We start from the raw sequence: 20302 nt of genomic DNA on the forward strand, positions 1-20302 counted from the left end.
CCTATGAGACTGCAAAGCAAACACACAGAAGCACATTTCATAATCATACAACGTAGAGTGAGACTCTCGCTGTTAATTTTTCCACGAGGGAATGGAACAGATTCAGAATGCTGAATATGTAAATAAAACAGAAAAAAAAATATTATATATATATATATATATATATATATATATATATATATATATATATATATATATATTTTTTTTTTTATTATATATAACACACAATTAAATCTGACATAACCCGGATGCCAGGACATAGAAACACAGATTTTGATGGCAGATAAGAACCACTTGGCCCATCTAGTCTGCCCCATTTTTACCTCAAACCTTATTTGATCCTTATTCCCTGTCTTAAAGGCGCTACACACTGGGCGATAATACTCAAAGATATGAACGATCTCGTTCATTAATGAATGAGATACCGTTCATATCTTTGAGTGTGGAGGCACCAGCGATGATTGATGCGCGGCCCCGCGCTCGTTCATCGCTGGTGCCCCGTCGCCTGTGCATGCAGGCCAATATGGACGATCTCGTCCATATTTGCCTGCACTTCAATGCAGCCGCGTGACGGGGGGAGTGAAGAAACTTCACCCCCCCCCCCCATCACTGCCCCCCTGCCGCCGGGTCGCCCGTATACGCCGTCGGGCAGCTTGGCGGCGGATCACTCAATGTGTAGGACCCTTTAGCCTCTACCACCTTTAATGGGAGGCTATTCCACTTGTCTACTACCCTTTCTGTGAATACATTTTTCCTCATCCTGTAGGCAAATTGCATATGAATGGCCGATGGTAGAATTATTATTAGAAACCATAGGTATGCCTACTAAGCAAGCTAAAGACCTCTGAAAGAGTTGGGTCTGCATCCGCCATCTGTTCTTTGCCATATATTTTCGGCCCTGTCCTCATCTGCCCATATCAGCAAGTATGTCATTTCCTTTAGAGCTTGTATTGCCTGTGGTTGGATGGCGTCTGATACCGCCTCGCTCTCCTCCTGGTTAGCATTAGTTAATGTTACCGTCTCCCATGAAAGATTTATGTATCAGAAGAGGAAGTGCCCCTCAGTGTGACGAGGTCTGGTTGTTGATTCTTCCATAGACCCTCCATCTGGGACCTAGATTCCTATTTTGCCTATGTCTCTCTGTCAGCCCATGCCTTTAATACGTATACGGTCGGTTGGTGATACAGTTTGATGTTGTGAATCTTATTTCTGCTCAATATCCTATATAATAAAAGGCTGCTCCTCACCTGTATGGGGGGAATTCAAGTGTTTTGCACTTGAATTCGGCCACTAGATGAAGCAATTCAAGTGTTGCTCTGTCCAGTCATGCACAGTCTCCGGTGATGACGTTACTTATGTTGTAACATCATTTTGGCAGGCTGGTAACTAGTCAGCGTATAATTGATGTTATTTGTACTGTTTATTTACCATTTCAAAGTTCTGATATGTACATAGGCTCTGTTTGTTGGATTACTCCTATGGGGTATATTCAATTAAAGTCGGATCCATTCCGACATGTATTTGTTGGATCCGACAACCCCTATTCAATCCCATCTAAAATTTGACTTTTTCAAGTCGAATTTAGATGGGACGCAGAGGAGGAGAAGGGGGGCGAGCCGCGGGGAGACAGCTGGCGGGCATACAGGGAGATCAGCCGCCCGACCTCACGGCAGCTTCCTCCCGGCTCCAGCAGTGTGCTGGAGCCGGGAGGAAGCTGCCGTGAGGTCGGGCGGCTGAGTGACATCCAGCTGCAGCACTACTGTAGCGCTGATCTCCCTGTATGCCCGCCAGCTGTCCCCCCGTCTCCCTGCGGCTCCCCCGCCTCGCCTCCTCTGGGTCTGCATCTCAGTCCGACATCATTTTGATGTCGGACTGAGATGGTCGAAAAGGGGGCCAAAACCTGTCAGATTTGGCCCCGTTTTCGACATCAACACGTGGATCGGCAGCTATTCCGCCGATCCACGTGCTTTACGACAAGTCGAATTTATCGACTTGTCGAAAAATGTAGCAAAATATTGAATAGGTCGAATCAGGATTCGACCTTAAAAAGTCGAAAACTGACGTCTTTTCGACAGACGGCAGTTTTCGACTTCAATTGAATATACCCCTAAGTGTTAGTAAGGTTTTGTATCTGCTTTTTCTTTGTATTTGTTATAAAATTGTTTTGAAAATGAATAAAAATACTTGTCAAAAAAAAAAAAAAAAGCACTATGTAATTCCCTTTCCTCAACGAGGTCACATCTCTTACCACTTGAATGTGAAGGATAAAAAGCATTATGGGGAAGTGAAGAAAAACAATGGTAACTGAACTGAATCGTTAACTCTGAAAGCAAGTTCACTAGAACAGCCACAGAAGCTAGATAAAGTCCTATAACAAGATTATATTTTATTCTTTCATCTCTTAATATTAAAATTAGACACATACAAATGGAATACAAAAAAAATAGGCTTGGAGTCTGTAACAAATAAGATTTGTAACATTTTGAAAAACTACAGTAGTACAGTAGTGATCATGTAACAAATGACCTGCGTAGCTGCTTACAATGTAAATTAGTGACTACGAGGATACAAGCAACTCACCACTGCATACGAGAAGAGGAAGATGGTATCTAGTAACCCCAGGAAGATGGTGGCAGATTCAGGGTTAGGGAAGAGATGATTGTCATTCCAAGTCTGATGGAGGAAATAAGAATATATGTGAGAAACGTTTATTTTTCATGAGCAGCAATTAAAGGGGGGACTCTAACCCCAAACACAGTTATGTACAATGGCCTGATACCATGTTCTCCAGGATTCTGGAAATTATCCCAAGCGTCATGGGGTCTGCCTGACGGGACAAGCCATAGCCAGCCGAGTCCTGACAGTGTCAGTATGTATCCGACCACAGCGGACTGGTAACACATAGGGGGTAATTCAGAGTTGATAGCAGCAGCAAATTTGTTAGCAGTTGGGCAAAACCATGTGCACTGCAGGTGGGGCAGATTTCACATGTGCAGAGAGTTAGATTTGGGTGGGTTACATTGTTTCTGTGCAGGGGAAATACTGGCTGCTTTATTTTTACACTGCAATTTAGACTTCAGTTTGAACACACCCCACCCAAATCTAACTCTCTCTGCACATGTTACATCTACCCCACCCCCCCGCGGTGCACATGGTTTTGCCCAACTGCTAACAAGTTTGCTGCTGCGATCAACTCTGAATTAGGCCCATAGTCGGTTGAGATCCTACACACACACACACACACACACACACACACACACACACACACACACACACACTCAGTCAGTCAGATCACTGTGACTGTTTTCCAGCCTCTGCCCCCTGGATAATATGCCTAGCACAGGAAGCACCAGGGGTCAGTCTATGACAAACAACGTGATCTCCCATCCAGGATGTAATATGGTTTTCAGAGACGACAGGATTTCCAACCTGCCCCGTGTTGTATATATAAGGGTGGTCTCGCCTGACAAGTAGCTCCCTCTTACCAGAAGCCGAGAGCTGAATTGTGAATGATTTCCCTGCCGCATGTACACAGCTCTATAAGACGTTCTACTGTCAGTTTTGGATGAAGTTCTGTCCTCTTCTCGCTTCATGCAACAGGGGATTTCGGCCATCCTTATATACTATAGGTTTGGGGAAGGTTTATTGAATGAAGAAGGGGGTTATCAAAAAGGTACACGCCCCTTATCACCTACTACTATCAATATTTTTCCACTTTAAAGATGTTGGACTTCACTTTATCGCACATACTGAGTGCCCTCTCCAGCCACTCACTATGACATAACCCATCACATGTGGAGTGTCACCTCTTGTCTAATACATCTTACTGGCCCGAATGCAACAGTCACCCCACAGTAATATAGGAACAAGGTGCATTATGTGCAAGTATGTTTCATTTGATATATACAGCAAAAGATAAGCTTAGTGACATCCTCACCTTGTTGGGGTCCACATTGTACACCGAGGTGTTTAAACCGGACGGAGTCCACTGATTACTGATGCTGACCTTCACGTTACTGAACGCCTTCCTGGACGCGTGCAGAAGGGCGTAGCTGGTGGGACAATCCGATAAACAACCAATAACAAGGAAATCACAGAGCTGATAAAAGCCAATTACTATTTATAAACATTTACTCATAAAGCGCCAGAATACTTCATTGTGCATTACAATTGGAAACAAAGCAGTAATATAACAAGACTGGGTAATAACATACGAAGGGGTGAGATTTTCTAAAGGCCCATACACACTTGACGATAAAATGAGCGACGTCGTTCATTTCAGCCCTCATCAACGACGTCGCTCATTATATCGTCAAATGTGTATGCATCCGACGACCACCGATGCGCGGCCCCGCGGGACGTTAACGACCCTCGCTTATCTGTGGAGCATGTATGCTCAATTTCCACTATGGTCGTTACCGACCAGAGACGTCGTTGAATGTGTATGGTGTGAACGACCAACGACCAAGCCACTGTTCACCAGCTCATTATTTTAATAAACTGTTCAGCTTGGATGCTTCAACGATGAATGGTCTTTGGTCGTTGGTAGTGTGTATGCTCATGTCGTTTGCTCAGCTGTTCAAGGGAAGTTCAAGGGAAGTCGTTAACGACGTGTGCATCGTCAAGTGTGTATGGGCCTTAAGTTTACCTGTCATTAAGCTAGTAGTTAAAGGTAAACTCCGTTAGTATCAGTTAAATAGATACATAAAAGTATCTAAAAAATTGCGCCCACCCTCTCTGTATAGTACTTCTTGCTGTAATGACTTATAATTAATTAAGAGGTTATTGCGGGGGTATGCTGCAGGCTGGAAACCATGTGACGAGCTCATGTGATCACTCAGGGCCAATGTCCTGAGAGCTGGCAGTATGAGGATGCCACAGGATGCTTCTCTGGGACACACGGAGCATGCTCCGGCCAGTAATATGTTACTCCAGCGATTGGCAGCTGCCCAGAACAAAACCCATGTATGAAGGCTGAACACAGTTTATACATAACAGTTGTGGTCTGATTAATAGTCCGTTACATGTAGGTGTAATATCAAAAATGTTACATTATCACTATTGCAAGTTTCTTACAGTCTTTCATTGGTGTGGATTTTTTATTTTATTTTAAAAGAAATAATGTGTGGAGTTGTCCCCTTTGTTCACCTCCTGTACACAGGCCCTCATTCCGAGTTGTTCGCTCGCTAGCTACTTTTAGCAGCCGTGCAAATGCATAGTCGACGCCCACGAGGGAGTGTATTTTCGCTTTGCAAGTGTGCGATCGCCTGTGCAGCCGAGCGGTACAAAAACATTTTGTGCAAAAATAGGATTTTGGTACTTACCAGGTAAATCCTTTTCTTTGAATCCATAGGGGGCACTGGAGTACTCTTGGGTTATGGACGGGCGCAGCCGAACAAAGGCACTGAATATTTAAATTTAGGACTCTCCACCCCTCCATATCCCCGAGTACCTCAGTGTACGACCTCAGTGTTTTTTACTGAGCGAACAGGAACTATATAGAGAGGTTGACAATGGAGAATTCCTATAACATAACGGACAACAACAAAGTTGACCCATAACTTTACTGTCAACTAAACAGTTGACACCATAACCGACAGAACTTTATAATTTGAACCAATCGGTGAAAATGTGTTACCATAAGCTCCTCTGAGCTTAATACCAACTAGGTAAAACGTGTTACCCTAAGCTCCTTTGAGCTTAAAACAACCCAGGTAAAACTGCTCTGGGTGGGCGTCCAGTGCCCCCTATGGATTCAAAGAAAAGGATTTACCTGGTAAGTACCAAAATCCTATTTTCTTTTTCATCCACTAGGGGTCACTGGAGTACTCTTGGGACGTACCAAAGCTTCCCTCGTGGGCGGGAGAGCTGTTTGATACTTGTAACAGTAGGCAGCCAAAGCTAGATGCTGATGCCGCCACCATTCATAACGTGTAAACGTGCACAAACGTGGTGCACTGAAGGCTATGTAGCCGCGTCGTAGACGCTCCACGACCCGCTGGGTCTGACATTCCCACAGAACCTGTGGGATGAGCTATTACTGACGTAGGCGATTGTAACTTAGCCTTAAAGTAAGCCTGACTTGTAGTCATTATTATCCAACTGGATAATGTCTGCTGAGAAACTGGCTAACTCCAGTTGGCAGCATCATCGAGAACAAACAACGTATCCGTATCACGTACTGTAGACGTTCGGGACATATATAAACGCGTAATGCGTGTACCACATTCAGAATTCTAGAATGTGCTGTCCACACAGGAACCACTATTGGTATATTGATGTGAAGAATACGAAAGCGGAATTCGTCCGAAGATCTGCTTTGTCATGAGAAAACTCAAATACGGTGGCTTGGAATACAAGGCACCCAAATATGAAAACAAAACCCTTGCCGAAGCCAAGGCTAGAAGAAAAATGTTTTCCAAAGTGAGAAACTTAATCCCCATTTGTTGTAAGGGTTCAAAATATGAAAACTGTAAGAAATCTGAACCCAACCTCAAGTCACCTGGCGCTGTAGGTGGGATAAATGGAGTCTGAACTTTGATGACACCTTGTAGAAAGGTGTGTACAGACGCAATAGAGTCAAACGTCTTTGAAATAAGTTTACCACACAGATACCTGCACCCTCAGTGCAGATAAACGCAGTTTTCCATCCCACCCCGTTTAACAGAATACGGGTAACTTGAAGGATGATGTCGGAAACTTCCGAGCTTTACCACCTATGTAAGCACACGAACTTTTGTAATAATGAGCTGCCTTAAGCGGCTTACTAGCTCGTAACATGGTTGGTATAACCAATACTGTAATGCCCTATTTCTTAAGAGGGAGGTCTGAACCCTCACCCCGTCAACCGCAGCTGCGGTACATAGGTAATAGGTACATAGGTAACTATGGGTAACAGAACGTTCCCTGTTGTAACAGGTTGGACGTATTATGAGCGGGCCAAGATCGTGTGCAAAGTATTCCTTGGAGATTCGAGAAGCAAGCTCTCCGAAACCCATGAGATATCACTAGTATGACTGTGACAACTGTCTTATGATCCGTTTTGGCAACGGAGAGAGCAGCGGAAAAATGGTGGAGCCAGATACACGATGCTGAATGACCACATGAATGTGAGAGACTCCACCGCCACTGCCCTTGTTACACATACTGAGCTTTTGTAATTGTGGCGAGATGCCATCATGTATACATGAGGGTAACCCCCTTCTGTGGACTCACATATGAAACACCTGTGGATTTAATGTCCAGTTTTCAGGATCTAAATCCTGACGGGTGAGATCATCTGTGTAACAGATGTCCACTCACGGAATGAACCTCGTTGACATTTCCACATAATGGTGTTCTGAGCAATTGAGGATTCGAGTTACCTGCCGCATTGTCATGCGGCTTTTTGGTTCTCCCTGGTTGTTGTGTATGCAACTGCCGTTGCGTTGTCTGACTGCCCCTGGTCAGACTGAAAGCGAAGCATGTAGTGCATTGTAAAATGCACGGAGTTCCAGGACATTTATCGACAGCAATCTGTCGTAATCCGTTTTAGAACCTTTGTCGCTGATCTTTTTTAACTACAACTCCTGAACCTCTGCGACTCTCGTCCAGAGTATATACACCCTCGGCCCTCTGTGGGAAACGCGAGTGAAGGGCGTTGAACTAAATCGCTTTGAAACACATCATTATTCTTAACAGGTGAATACACCAATGTACCGCTAGTGTGCGTGTTTTGCACTAATTACTAGATGTACATTTGTTCTTACTGGTGTAGTAGGTAAATGTCTTTGATTTACCGTATTTATAATCTTACCTAGGAATTGACATCGTTTAAACGGAATTAGATGCGATTGTTTTTGAACTTGATCTGCCACCGCAGTATACATTAGTAGCGCAAGTTAGAGGAACTTTGTTGAGACAGTTCTTATGAGCAGATCATCTAAGATAAAGAAACTCTGTTGAGACAGAGTTCTTATGTGAGATGAGCTATCATCACCAACATCACTTTGGTAAATACCCAAGGCGATAAGAAACGGTAGACCTGAAATGGTTAATGGTTGTGGCGATTTGCAAACGCTAGAACCTGTGATGAACAAACCGGAATGGGTAAATACGCATTGTGAAGATCAAGTGCAATTATGCCATTTTGTGGCTCCAATAAGCAAATACTAACATGAGAAAATCCATTTTCCCACTGCAGTAAATGACTTGCTGATTGAGATTGCGACGGAGCTGTCTGGTTTTTTCAAACAGAGAGGAATAAGTAACCCTGACTCTGTTGGTGTACTACTGCCTGGATTATAAAGACAGCTGAAAACCAGCAGAGACTAAATGGCAACCTGCCAAACCGTTCGACAGAGGCAGTCTTGTCTTTTAATCTGTAAATAGCTGAGACATCCATGAGTTGAAGTCTGGAAACCCCGCAAATGTAACATGTAAAGACGCGCTTCCACAATTGGAAAAGAGGTCATCAAACCACTGGCTTGCTGACTGTAGCGTCCTGTCGTTACAAGGCGTGACTGTTTTGTTTTGAAAAAAAAAACCTGAAGTCTAAAGGGATTAAACGCCGGTACAAGTATTTGCGTTTTGATACTGGATGCGGTAATGGCTGAATATCAAATTTAGGAGCAAACAAGCTCTGGCCTTGTCGCGCTTAAACTAGCGACGATGAAAGTAACCGGCGTTAGCAGAAGCTTTACCGATATACTCTGCAGCTTCTTTTAACAGTGATCGTCATTGTTTCATACATAGAGTCTAGTGACCCAAATGTATCCTGGGTTTTTATAATGTTTGACAGAGACGCATTTACCAATGGCGGATCGCGTCATTTTGGAAACGATTATGTATGGTTGTCAAAAACCCCGCACTATCTGAGTGCTGGACTAATGTACCCTTCTCACTCGTTCGGTGTGAGATTTGACATAGAATCGTGCATTAAATTATAAGACCAGTCAAATAAACACTCTGGTACCCAAAGGGAAATTGGCCCTTTGGAAAGACTGTCTTTTGTTAGAGCTGGCGGAGTAACTTCCGAGACTCCGATGTTACCGCTCCTTTAATTTGAATTGCCAATGTTTAAAATTATTATTTTTTTTTTTTTAGTCTGCGCTAGAGCCTTACTCGCTATGTAGACAGACACCACAATAGGCAACAGACAGACACTTGCACGACCTATTGAAGTTATTATGTGTCATATATATATCTTATTGCTGAACAGCATATTGATATGAAACTCATGGTTGTTTCTCTCTACGGAAATCTTTAGTAAAAGCGAAAGATTTCTTCGATGTGAAGAGAAACCAGAGTATTCTTTATGTGAAAAGCAGTTCACATGGGCATGTGAAACCCGAACCAAATTCCCACTAACACCCCTGCGCCTCTGGTGGCTTAGAGATGTAGGGCAGGAATGTTCCAGAATTATGTCGAAATACAGTTTACATGGCTAACTTATGTGAAACCTGAACCAAAATTCCCACTAACACCCCTGCGCCTCCTTGTGGAGTAGAGGTGTATGGCCGGAATGTTCTGGAATTATAAACTGGAAGAAACAGTAATGGTTAAAATGGCCCCCATGCCATGCTTACACTGAAAATCACAGGACAGGTTACAATACCTGCTGCAGTGTTAATATAGGCTTAATAGCCTATTATACAGTGATAATCACAGGTCTAGTATACAGTAAAATACATGCAGTTTACAATACATGCCTTTAGTTAGCCTTCCAGTTAATATAAGCACTGCCTGCAGTGAATTTTGTATTAACATTATATGGCAGCCTTAACAGAAAAACCAGGAAACATGGTTAAAAATGGCTGCCATGCTTACAGTTAGAAACATAGTTTAGGTTATGACACTGATAGCCTATAACTAACTGTCTGTTTAAAAAGCTGAACAGCCTATGACTTCTTACCCCATGCAGCCTTGCTATATGGTGCTGCTGCTATGGGCATTTACTCCCCCTCACCCCCCCTGCAGCTGCGCTGCTTGTGAGGTAGCCCCCATGTTACCTGCAGCGGACGGGAGCGGGTGCAGGGAGCCTAGCGGAAGCAGGGGAGCGCTGTGTATAGCGCCGGGGAGCTGCGTCCGGAAGAGCGGGCGGCGCCTCTCCTACAGCAGTGGCCGGGTAATCGGCGGCGGGCTGCGGTGGCCGGGTAATCAGCGCTGGAAGAGCGGCCGGCGTCTCTGAGTGACGTGCGGCCGCTCCGAGCTGTTTCCCCTAGATAGCGACAGCGTAGAGTGGCTGGCTCGGGCGGCCTCGCACAGCGGTGGCTGGATAATCAGCGGCGGCACCTGTAAGCAGCGGCGGGAGTATGTATCAGCGGCGGCCATCGGTAAAGGAGCACTTTCCCCACACAGCAGGGCGGCAGCGTGAGCTGACCGCCCTGACACCCCACCATACCTTGCTCGTCGTGCCGCATGTAGTGAGGGCTATGACAGGGCTTCTTCCTGTAAGCTCCGTCCAGCTTGTTCCTGGCTGTGACGGGGCTTTCTTCCTGGCTGTGACGGGGCTTCTTTCTGTAAGCTCCGTCCAGCTTGTTCCTGGCTGTGACGGGGCTTTTTCTGTAAGCTCCGTCCAGCTCTTTGCAGGAGACAGTTGGCTGCCTGTGGCTGTGAGGGTGCTCTTTGTGAGGACCGACACGCCATGCGCTGCCTTGCAGCGGCACCATCCCGGACCCATGTTTTTCTAGAAACTGGGAAGGGAAGTGTAAAAATAAAAAGTAAAAATGAAAAATTTAATAAAATCTTCCACCAAATGTGGGAATCTTCCCACAAGCCGATGTTAGTGCTGTGAGCACCGAAAAAACACTGAGGTCGTACACTGAGGTACTCGGGGATATGGAGGGGTGGAGAGTCCTAAATTTAAATATTCAGTGCCTTTGTTCGGCTGCGCCCGTCCATATCCCAAGAGTACTCCAGTGACCCCTAGTGGATGAAAAAGAAACAAGACCAGCCCTGTAGTTACTTATCCTGTGCGATGATCCTAGCGACGGAGGTCCCGGAATTGACGTCAGACACCCGCCCTGCAAACGCCTGGACACGCCTGCGTTTTCCCTACCACTCCCAGAAAACGGTCAGTTGACACCCACAAACGCCTTCTTCCTGTCAATCTCCTTGCGATCGACTGTGCGAATGGATACATCGCTAGAAGCACTGCACAGCAACGATGCTGTTTGTACCCGTACGACACGCCTGCGCATTGCGGTGCATACGCAGTTTTGCTGTTTTTTTACCTGATCGCTGCGCTGCGAAAATCGGCAGCGAGCGATCGACTCGCAATGACCCCCACAGTGCACTGCAATGTAGCATTCCCCATTATAAAGAAGAGAATGATGCAGATTATTAATATATTATGTTCGGTCATCCTGCTGTTAAAGGACTGCCAGGACTTAGCATATAGTTTATATAAAAGCTGTGTGACCAGACACATGGGCAGAGGTTTTTTAGCCCGAGGAAGGCATAAAGAAGTGATAAAGCAGTGATAGGTGCAAGGTGATAACGCACCAGCCAATCAGCTCCAATATGTAAATTAACAGTAAGGAGCTGATTGGCTGGTGCGTTATCCCTTTGCACTTATCACTGCTTTATGCCTCCTCCAGGCTTAATACATCTACCCCATTTTCTGCAGTGTCCTCCAGTGGGACCATTCTGTGGGAATGCTGGTGCCTATTAACCTACAGCTAGATGAGCACTTACCTACCTTTACAATAACTTCTAGAAAAATTAAACAGGTCAGAAAGGGCTGGATAAAATAATGCAGTATTCCAGAATCGGACATTTAAATCTAAAAGCCTAAAACCTGTCATCATGCAAAACGTCCACTATTTATTGGCCAGTCCAACCTGTCCGTCCAATCGAGTGCCCCCGACTGCGGGAAAGATCCGCCTGCTTCTAACAAACAAAACAGTTTTGCCACGGAGCTCAACACACGCAATTTTGCAATCCAGTGTGCACAGCAAACACTAAATAGCTAATAAAATGACAACTCCATCACTTCTCAGCGCACCGTTGCCAGCTGTTGTATTCCTATCACGTGCCTCACTCCTAATTAAACAGCTAATTATACAGCCGGTAATATGACCTCTATATCCTGGACAAACCTGTAATTCTGGTCAGATCAAAAAAAGAGAACTCTGGGATTCTGGCCAGACAATGCAGGAAGAGTGTGTTGGTAACCTGCTGTACTGCAGGAGAAATAACTGGAGTTGCTCAGGAAAGCAGGCAAGCCTGTAGTAAAGATTTAAGAGTGCACTGTGTATAGGCTTAGCATACTATCCATTTAAACTGGGACACTTGTGAATTACACAGGTTCCGTGGTTGGCTTAATTCAAGCCTGCATTTCACCTGGTTGTAATCAGCCATAGAACCTGTGTAATTCACGAGTGTCCCGGTTTAAAGGGACAGTACGGTTAGCCTAACTATGCAACACTTTTCCAGCAATAAGATAGTTTTCGAAATTTGGAATAATGGATTCAATTAAAATCTTTAGACCAAAGGGTTTTTTTTGGGTGATGGGCAGCTCTGAAAAGTTGTGTGTTAAATACACAAAATCAACAGTTATGCCAACAGAACTTAGAGGGACTTGGCCAAATTTGGGGGTTTAACAAAGGCATTACATATAGGGGTATATTCAATTAGGGTCAGATCTATTCCGACATGCATTTGTGGGAATGGATCCGATAACCCCTATTCAATCTCATCTCAATTCGACTTTTAAAAAGTCAAATTGAGATGAGGGACCCAGAGGAGGAGAGGGGGGTGGGGGAGACCAGCGGGGACAGCCACGGGCAGACGGAGGAGATCAGCGCTACATTAGCGCTGCAGAAGGATGTCACACAGCCGCCCGACCTCACGGCAGCGTCCACCCGGCTCCAGCAAGCGTGGCCTCACTTGCTGGAGCCGGGTGGACGCTGCTGTGAGCGGCACGGCTGTGACACATCCTCCTGCAGCTCTGTGCTGTAGCGCTGGTCTCCCCTGTCTGCCCGCGGCTGTCCCCCGTCTCCCTGCGGCTCTCCACCCTCTCCTCCTCTGGGTCCCTCATCTCAGTTCTACTTTTTTTTATGTTGGACTGAGATGGTCGGAAACGGGGCCAAATCCTGTCGAATTTGTCCCCGTTTCACTCAAAAGTACGTGAATCGGCAGCTATACCGCCGATTCACGTACTATTCGACAAGTAGAATTCCCCGACTTGTCGAATAGGACTGAATAGGTCGAATCATGATTAGACCTTAAAAAGTCTAGTCAGATTGCTTAGATTTTAAGCACGGATCTCTCCGTGTGTACCCCCCTTTAGACAGGAAAAAACAGACTCCCAACTGACTTTTCAAACAATTGAATACCCCCCCTTAGTTTATTTGAAATTAGTTTAACCAGCATTTTAATATCTGAATTCAGTGATGCAATACAGCACTAATGTGGAGTCTTTTCAGCTTCTGGGAATTGTAACGATCTGTACCTCTATCATTTTTGGGGTAGTAGTCTTCTACGATGATTACATTGAATAACCTTTATGACTGTTACCAGTGGTTTAAAATTATAGTGTTTGCTGCAAGACACACAGATTTGTTGTGTTAAGGGGGGGTACACACGGAGCGATCGCTGCTTAAAATGTAAGCAATCTGACTAGATTGCTTAGATTTTAAGCACGGATCTGCCGTGTGTATGCCCCCCAGCGAAAGTGATGCGCGGCCCCGTGCATTGCTATGGCCAGTGCTAGATTGAGCCTGCATGCAGGCTCAATCTAGCGGGTCACTCACTTCACCGCCGTGTGAAGTGAGCGGCCCCTCGTCCATCCGTCCCCTCGCTCAGCACATCGCGCTGTGCTGAGCGTGGGAAGAGACGTATGCTGAGCGGTCTGTGTTAAGATCGCTCAGCGCACATCTCTCCCGTCAGTACCCCCTATTAGGCCCAGTGTATAGTTATCACATCTCTGTACACAGACCTTGTTTTTGTAACAGAATGACAAACAGACCAGGCCTTGCAGTGTCTGTGTAGGCCCCAAGAAGGAGCCTGTACACATACTTCAGACAGCAGATAAACAAACCCTGAAGATAAGGGAATGAGTCATGGTGTCTGAGTAGATTGCTTAGAAGTTAAGCACAGATCTCTCTGTGTGTATGCCCCATAGCGATGTGCAGCACCGCGAGTCGCCAACGCCGGTACTAGATTGACCCGAGCGAGGGGGGGGGGGGGCACTGTGCTGAGCGGGGGAGAGATGTGTCCTGAGCAGTCTGTGCTAGATCGCTCAGCACACATCTCCACGTGTGTACCCACCCTTAACACAGTGGGGACACGGAGTAGATCTAGATACAGGATACATATGATATCCTGGCAGACTATACTGACAGTGGCATCCCGTCCGTCAGAATCCCAGCAGGGAATCCCCTCTAGGGCTTGCTAAGCACTGGGCACGGTTTCACTCGCCGCAGGTTCTATTCCCACTTGGATGGTACCATGGACCCACCAACCGAGTGGGTATACCAGCACGTGTGGGGATTCCGGGCGTCGGTATTTCACCAGCTGCCGGGATTCCGAAGTCAGTCTCCTGAACGCTGGGATCCTGACAGCCGGTACATTGATTGCATGCCCTAGATACCTGTTAGAATGAGAGTATAGAGGACAGCTCTGGAAGCAAAATACAAAAAGATAGTGTATGATGGGAGGGGATACTGTCGCTAGGTCGACAGTCATTAGGTCGACAACTGAAGGTCGACATGCATTAGGTTGACAGGTCAACACGAGTTTTTCACATTTTTTTCCCTTCATTGTTTGGATTTTTCCATACTTGATGATCCACGTGGACTACGATTGGGAACAGTAACCTTTACCGAGCGAAGCACCTTGCCCGAAGCAAGGGGACACCGGGCACTAATTGGGGTTCACCATCACTTTACGAAGAAAATTACACCAAAAACAGTCCAAATACCCATGTCGACCTTTTCACCTGTCGACCTAATGATTGTCGACCTAAGTTGAGTCAACCCAACGACCCGTACCCAGTGGGAGTCTCCCCTGCGTTTACTTGGAATGCGACCAAGAGCCATGCGACGCGTTTCGCTGCTTAGTATGTCTGCTGTGAGATCTATTCTAAGAATCATTCGATAACTGGTCCCCCTCAGATTACTGAAGAGACGAAAGACATATTCAAGAACTTTCACACATAAGTGGAGTATGGATTCTGATATTGCTAGTCATTCCCGAATTCCAGGCTGTGTTTTGTTAACATCATTTATAGGCACCGTGTAAATGTTAATAGAACACTCATTTTCAGAGTATATTTACTGATTGACATAGAACAAAAGTGATGAAGGATAATAACCCTTTTCCACTAGCTCTAAAAACACGGGTAAATGCGCGGGGGCGCGCATTTACCTGTGTTTTTTCCTAGTGGAAATGGCCCCCCCTGCAAATTCCCGGATCCTATCCAGGTAGTTTATCGGGTTGAACACGTGTTCAACCCGGTAAGCTGTGTAGTGTAAACGGAAGCGGTGTCGCTCCCATTCACAGTGTATGGAAGGACGGCGCTGGGAGATCATGTGATCTCCCAGCGCCGCCCCTGCCGCGTCAGCAGCAGCGTCACCAACCCGGCAATATGCCGGTTTGGTGGAGCTAGTGTAGAAGGGGGCTGTAGCACGGATCGCAGCCGTGTCAGGCTCCCGGCTGCGACCCGTGCTACAAGTGGAAAAGGGGTATTACAGACTGGGGCTAAATCAGTCTAAAAAGTCGTGTAAAAGTTACTAGTAAAGCCGCCCGAGCCTTAATCACGTTAGGTCTTAATTGCTTCTTCAGCCCAGGAAGATGGGGGAGGGGGCAAACAGTGATCCTACCATTTCAGAAGTAATAGAGGGTAGTTTCAAATATTCTAAAAAGGAGTTTATAGCTTCTGTTGAGAGTTGCACCGATTAAGTTATATTATTTTTCATGCAAGGATAACAAATTTGAAAAATGTACTAATAAAATATTTAAAAGTTTCAATCGGTTACCTGCAATCTTAAACCATAGATTGTTAGTGAGCCATCTGCCAGCTGTGTGTAATATTATATATATATATATATATATATATATATATATATATATATATATATATATATATATATACAAAGAAATTAGGTGGCACTCACAGGCTTGTAATTAAACGTGAAAACAACGTGAAGAGATTTATTGTGCAAACCAGTACTGGTTTGCACAATAAATCTCTTCACGGAGTTTTCACGTTTAATTACAAGCCTGTGAGTGCCACCTAATTTCTTTGTTTGCATACTGGTGGACCTGCCGGCCCACAAGGAAGGGCACCACAGCCAGCTACTTTAGGAGGAGTGACGGGGCAAGTGTTGGAATATATATATATATATATATATATATCCTGGAGTGTCGCTTCATTGTGCTTAAATCTTTAACTTGCAAAGTTGATTTAGAGGGCACCGGGCAAGCTGACTGTGATTTTTATTTGAGTGCCGAATACAATAATATATATATATATATATATATATATATATATATATATATATATATATATATCACCATAGCAAGCTCACTTATCCTCACAACATCAATAAATAAATGATGGCGGTTTAGTTAGTGAATTGGCCAATGCACGGAAGCCTGAAAACCGCTCGCCAAGGTACCCCACCTTCATGCAGGTCCTACACTATCACAGAGTCTCAAAAATTAAAACCTGCCAACTCTATCTAGGCCACCGATAGGGAGGTTTATTCTGGCATCTAAGAGGTGCGCTTTTAATTTTGTTGCTTGAGGGGCTTCTCTTATTTTGAGATTCCAGAGTTATTTCATTTTCTTGTATTCTAAAATGACAGGTCACACCCGGAAGCCATACACAGGTGCTTTCCAGGTGTGACCCGTCTAGAGACCCCTTTCAGAAAGCAGCCCGACCCGGCATATTGGCGCGTTGGTAATGTCACCGCTGACATGTGCGGAAGCGTCGTTTGGAGACAGCCTGTGGAACCAGGTAGCCATATAGCCTGAAATGTATTCCTAGGGGCTAATTCCTCTAGTGCAAATAGATTGCCTGCGGAACCAGGGAGCCTGAAATGTATTCTTAGAGGCTGATTCTGAGTTTGTAGCACAACAAAAAGGAGTAACTGTGCACCTGGACAAGCCATGTTTTGTTGCAAGAAGTGAAAATACATTTACGTGTTTTGCATGCAGGGTAAATACTTACTGCTTTTGCATGTAACCCACACATGCTGGACAGCTTTATTTTTACAATGTTTCAGCTAGGACACGCCCCTCTCCCGTTTTCATTTTCATTTATCTGGTGTGCTATAGCCTATAATCGATGTATGGATTGTTATCATTACTTATGATTAAGACTGACCAACACGGGGGTAGAAAAGCCAAAACCATATCGCCATATGTCACAAGGTCATGTGACTCAACAGTGTATATTCTGCAGTGTGGCCCTGAGCTCTGCGCTGGACACGTCCTCGCTACTCACCTGAAGAAAGTCAGGAGGAAGACGGCCAAGTGGTGATGTGTGTACCGTGCAAAGAACCTCCGAGTGGCGGACGCACTACGGGGGGACCCCGGGAAATCCATGGCTTCAGATCCTGCGGGCCTCACATTCGCTTCCTCATGAGCGGCAGCCTGTATTCACTGGTAATGACAGAAGACACTTAGTACAGGGAAGAACCTGCGTTTCCCATCACATTCCTCCCTTGTAGAGCTATGGAACGAGTAGCTAAGAAAATGCAACGCTAGATCCGCAGACATTGTTACTCTGCTCCGGATAGTGGTCTATCCCCCATTCATGGGTGGAAAATGTTATATCAGGACAAGTATATATAATAACACTGTACCTCTAGGGCTGCCACACCATGCATATATAACACAGCACCTTGAGGACTACCATGCCAAGCTTACCTCCATAATAACACAGTACGTCTAGGACTACCATACCAGGGATACCTCTATAGTAACAGTGCACCTCTAGGACTACCACACATACACCTAGTAACACTGCACCTCCAGGACTACCACATACACCTAATGACACTGCACCTCCAGGACTACCACATACACCTAATGACACTGCACCTCCAGGACTACCACATACACCTAATGACACTGCACCTCCAGGACTACCACATACACCTAATGACACTGCACCTCCAGGACTACCACATACACCTAATGACACTGCATCTCTAGGACTACCACATTGTGCATACCTCTATGGCCAGACATACAACCTGTACTAGCAAGTCACTCTGACCATCGTGCATTACCCGTCACCGGAGACTCCTCCGACCCCCAGGATCCCCTCTATAACCCCGTCTCATCTGCCCAGGACCAGCAGCTGCCGACAGCGAGTGCGGACGTCAACACTCGTGCACATCCGGCATCACGTGGCGGCTCCTCCGCGCGGGGTATGCCGGGAGTTGTAGTTCCGGACTGTGGGCGAGGCTGCCAGGTGTCAGGCCGGCTAGTAGTTGTGCTGCTAAGTTCTCCCCAACCGAGTCCCATCAGAGCCAGACTCATGTTGTGGCTGCTGGACCTAGACATGTGTCACACACTCCTTCCTTCCCTCACTCATTCCCCCACTCCCTCCTTCCCCCACTCACTCACTCCTACACTCCCTCCTTCCCTCACTCACTCATTCCCCCACTCCCTTCTTCCCTCACTCACTCACCCGCTCCCTCCTCCCCTCACACACTCCCTCCTTCCCTCACTCACTCATTCCCCCACTCCCTTCTTCCCTCACTCACACACTCCCTCCTTCCCTCACTCCCCCACCCACTCCCTCCTCCCCTCACACACTCCCTCCTTCCCTCCATCACTTACCCCCCACTCACCCACTCCCTCCTTCCCTCACCCACCCACTCCCTCACTCACCCAACCACTCCCTCCTTCCCTCACCCACCCACTCCCTTCCTCCCCTCACCCACCCACTCCCTTCCTCACCCACCCACTCCCTTACTCACTCCCTCACCCACTCCCTCCCTCCCTTACTCATCCACTCCCTCCTTCCCTCACTCACCTACTCCCTCCTTCCCTCACTCACTCCCTCTCTCTTTCCCTCCATCACTTACTCCCCCCCTCACCCACTCCCTCCTTCCCTCACCCCCCCCCCCCTCCCTTACTCACTCCCTCATCCACCCACTCACTCACCCACTCCCTTCCTCAATCTCTCACCCACCCCCTCCCTCATCCACTCCCTCCCTCATCCACTCCCTCCCTTACTCATCCACTCCCTCCTTCCCTCACCCACCCCCTCCCTCACTCACTCACTCACTCACTCATCCACTCCCTCCCTTACTCTTCCACTCACTCCTTCCCTCCCTCACCTACCCACTTCCTCCCTCCCTCCCTTAAACATCCACTCCCTCCTTCCCTCCCTCACCCACCCACTCCCTTCCCTCTTACTCACTCCCTCACCCAATCCTCCCTCCCTCACCCTCTCTTACTCACTCCCTCCCTTACTCACTCCCTCCTCACCTCACTCACCCCCCTCCCGTCTTCCCCCAGTCTGCACAGCACATTGCTTATTGCCTGTATGCTATCTAGGGTTCTCTACTCCTCTTTACAGCCTGTGGTGTCTGTTACACTGTGTATTATTTTTAGTGTTAAGGCCCATACACACTGGGCGATGTTGAGCTGAGAGCAGGTCAGTTTTGGTGTGTTGAGCTGCTTTCAGCTCAAAGTCGCCCAGTGTGTATGCCCAGCGATGAGCGCTGATGCGCGCTCCCGCTTCATCGCTGTCGGCTGCCGTTCATCTACTGGTATTACCAGTAGATAAACAGCGGGGTGAGCGGCTTTCCATAGCGTCCTGCTATGGAAAGCCGCTCACCCCGCTGACATCGCTGGGCAGGGGGGGAAAGCGTTCAGAGTGTATGCACCTTTATTAATAATAACAGATGCTACAACCTTGATTTACAAGTTTTTGTACAATTGCTCTGTAACGGACGCAGCCCCAGCTGGCTCATGGGGAGTACTTTTTGCCAGCCTGTTTCTGGATTCAGTGCGTTAGTGTAAAGAGACCGGACAGAACTTGGTTATCACCTATACCGCATGCTGCCTGGATTCCCAATAGAACTGGACATCACATATTATTGTGAAACATTATCCCTCTGTTATATGTGTTTGTGTTTAACAGGGAATAATATGTCTAGCCTGATGTTTTGTACAGAATGCATATGAAGATGTATATATATGAATGTACTGGTTATTGTATTATAGTTTGTAAAATAATGTGTGTGTCCCCCCCATGTGGCTGCTTTGATAACCTGTGTGTTTGCTGTTGGAGATACAGCCAGTCTCAGATGTCAGTCCATACACCCCCCTCATTCTTCCCCACACAATGGAT

At 46.4% G+C, this 20302-nt stretch overlaps 1 protein-coding gene and 1 non-coding gene across 3 annotated transcripts in view; both read right to left on the reverse strand.

Moving 5' to 3' along the window:
• Positions 1-18478, reverse strand: part of SLC37A3 (solute carrier family 37 member 3) — a 74078-nt gene extending 55600 nt beyond the window's left edge. Inside the window, exons 1-4 of one of the 2 annotated variants that reach the window (XM_063928944.1) lie at positions 18225-18478; positions 17435-17592; positions 3938-4052; positions 2581-2673 (exon numbers count right to left, since the gene is read on the reverse strand). In XM_063928944.1, coding sequence (XP_063785014.1) covers positions 2581-2673; positions 3938-4052; positions 17435-17535 — 309 coding nt within the window. In that variant the 5' untranslated portion in view covers positions 17536-17592; positions 18225-18478. Of the gene's footprint in view, positions 1-2580; positions 2674-3937; positions 4053-17434; positions 17593-18167 lie in introns of both variants that reach the window. The other variant, XM_063928945.1, reaches the window with a different exon arrangement.
• On the reverse strand, positions 9171-9290 carry LOC134938746 (U5 spliceosomal RNA). The gene has a single exon (XR_010181237.1). It is a non-coding gene; the product is annotated as a U5 spliceosomal RNA (small nuclear RNA).
• Positions 18479-20302: the final 1824 nt, after the last annotated feature.

Source organism: Pseudophryne corroboree, chromosome 6 (assembly GCF_028390025.1).
Source record: "Pseudophryne corroboree isolate aPseCor3 chromosome 6, aPseCor3.hap2, whole genome shotgun sequence".
NCBI classification, from domain to species: domain Eukaryota; kingdom Metazoa; phylum Chordata; class Amphibia; order Anura; family Myobatrachidae; genus Pseudophryne; species Pseudophryne corroboree.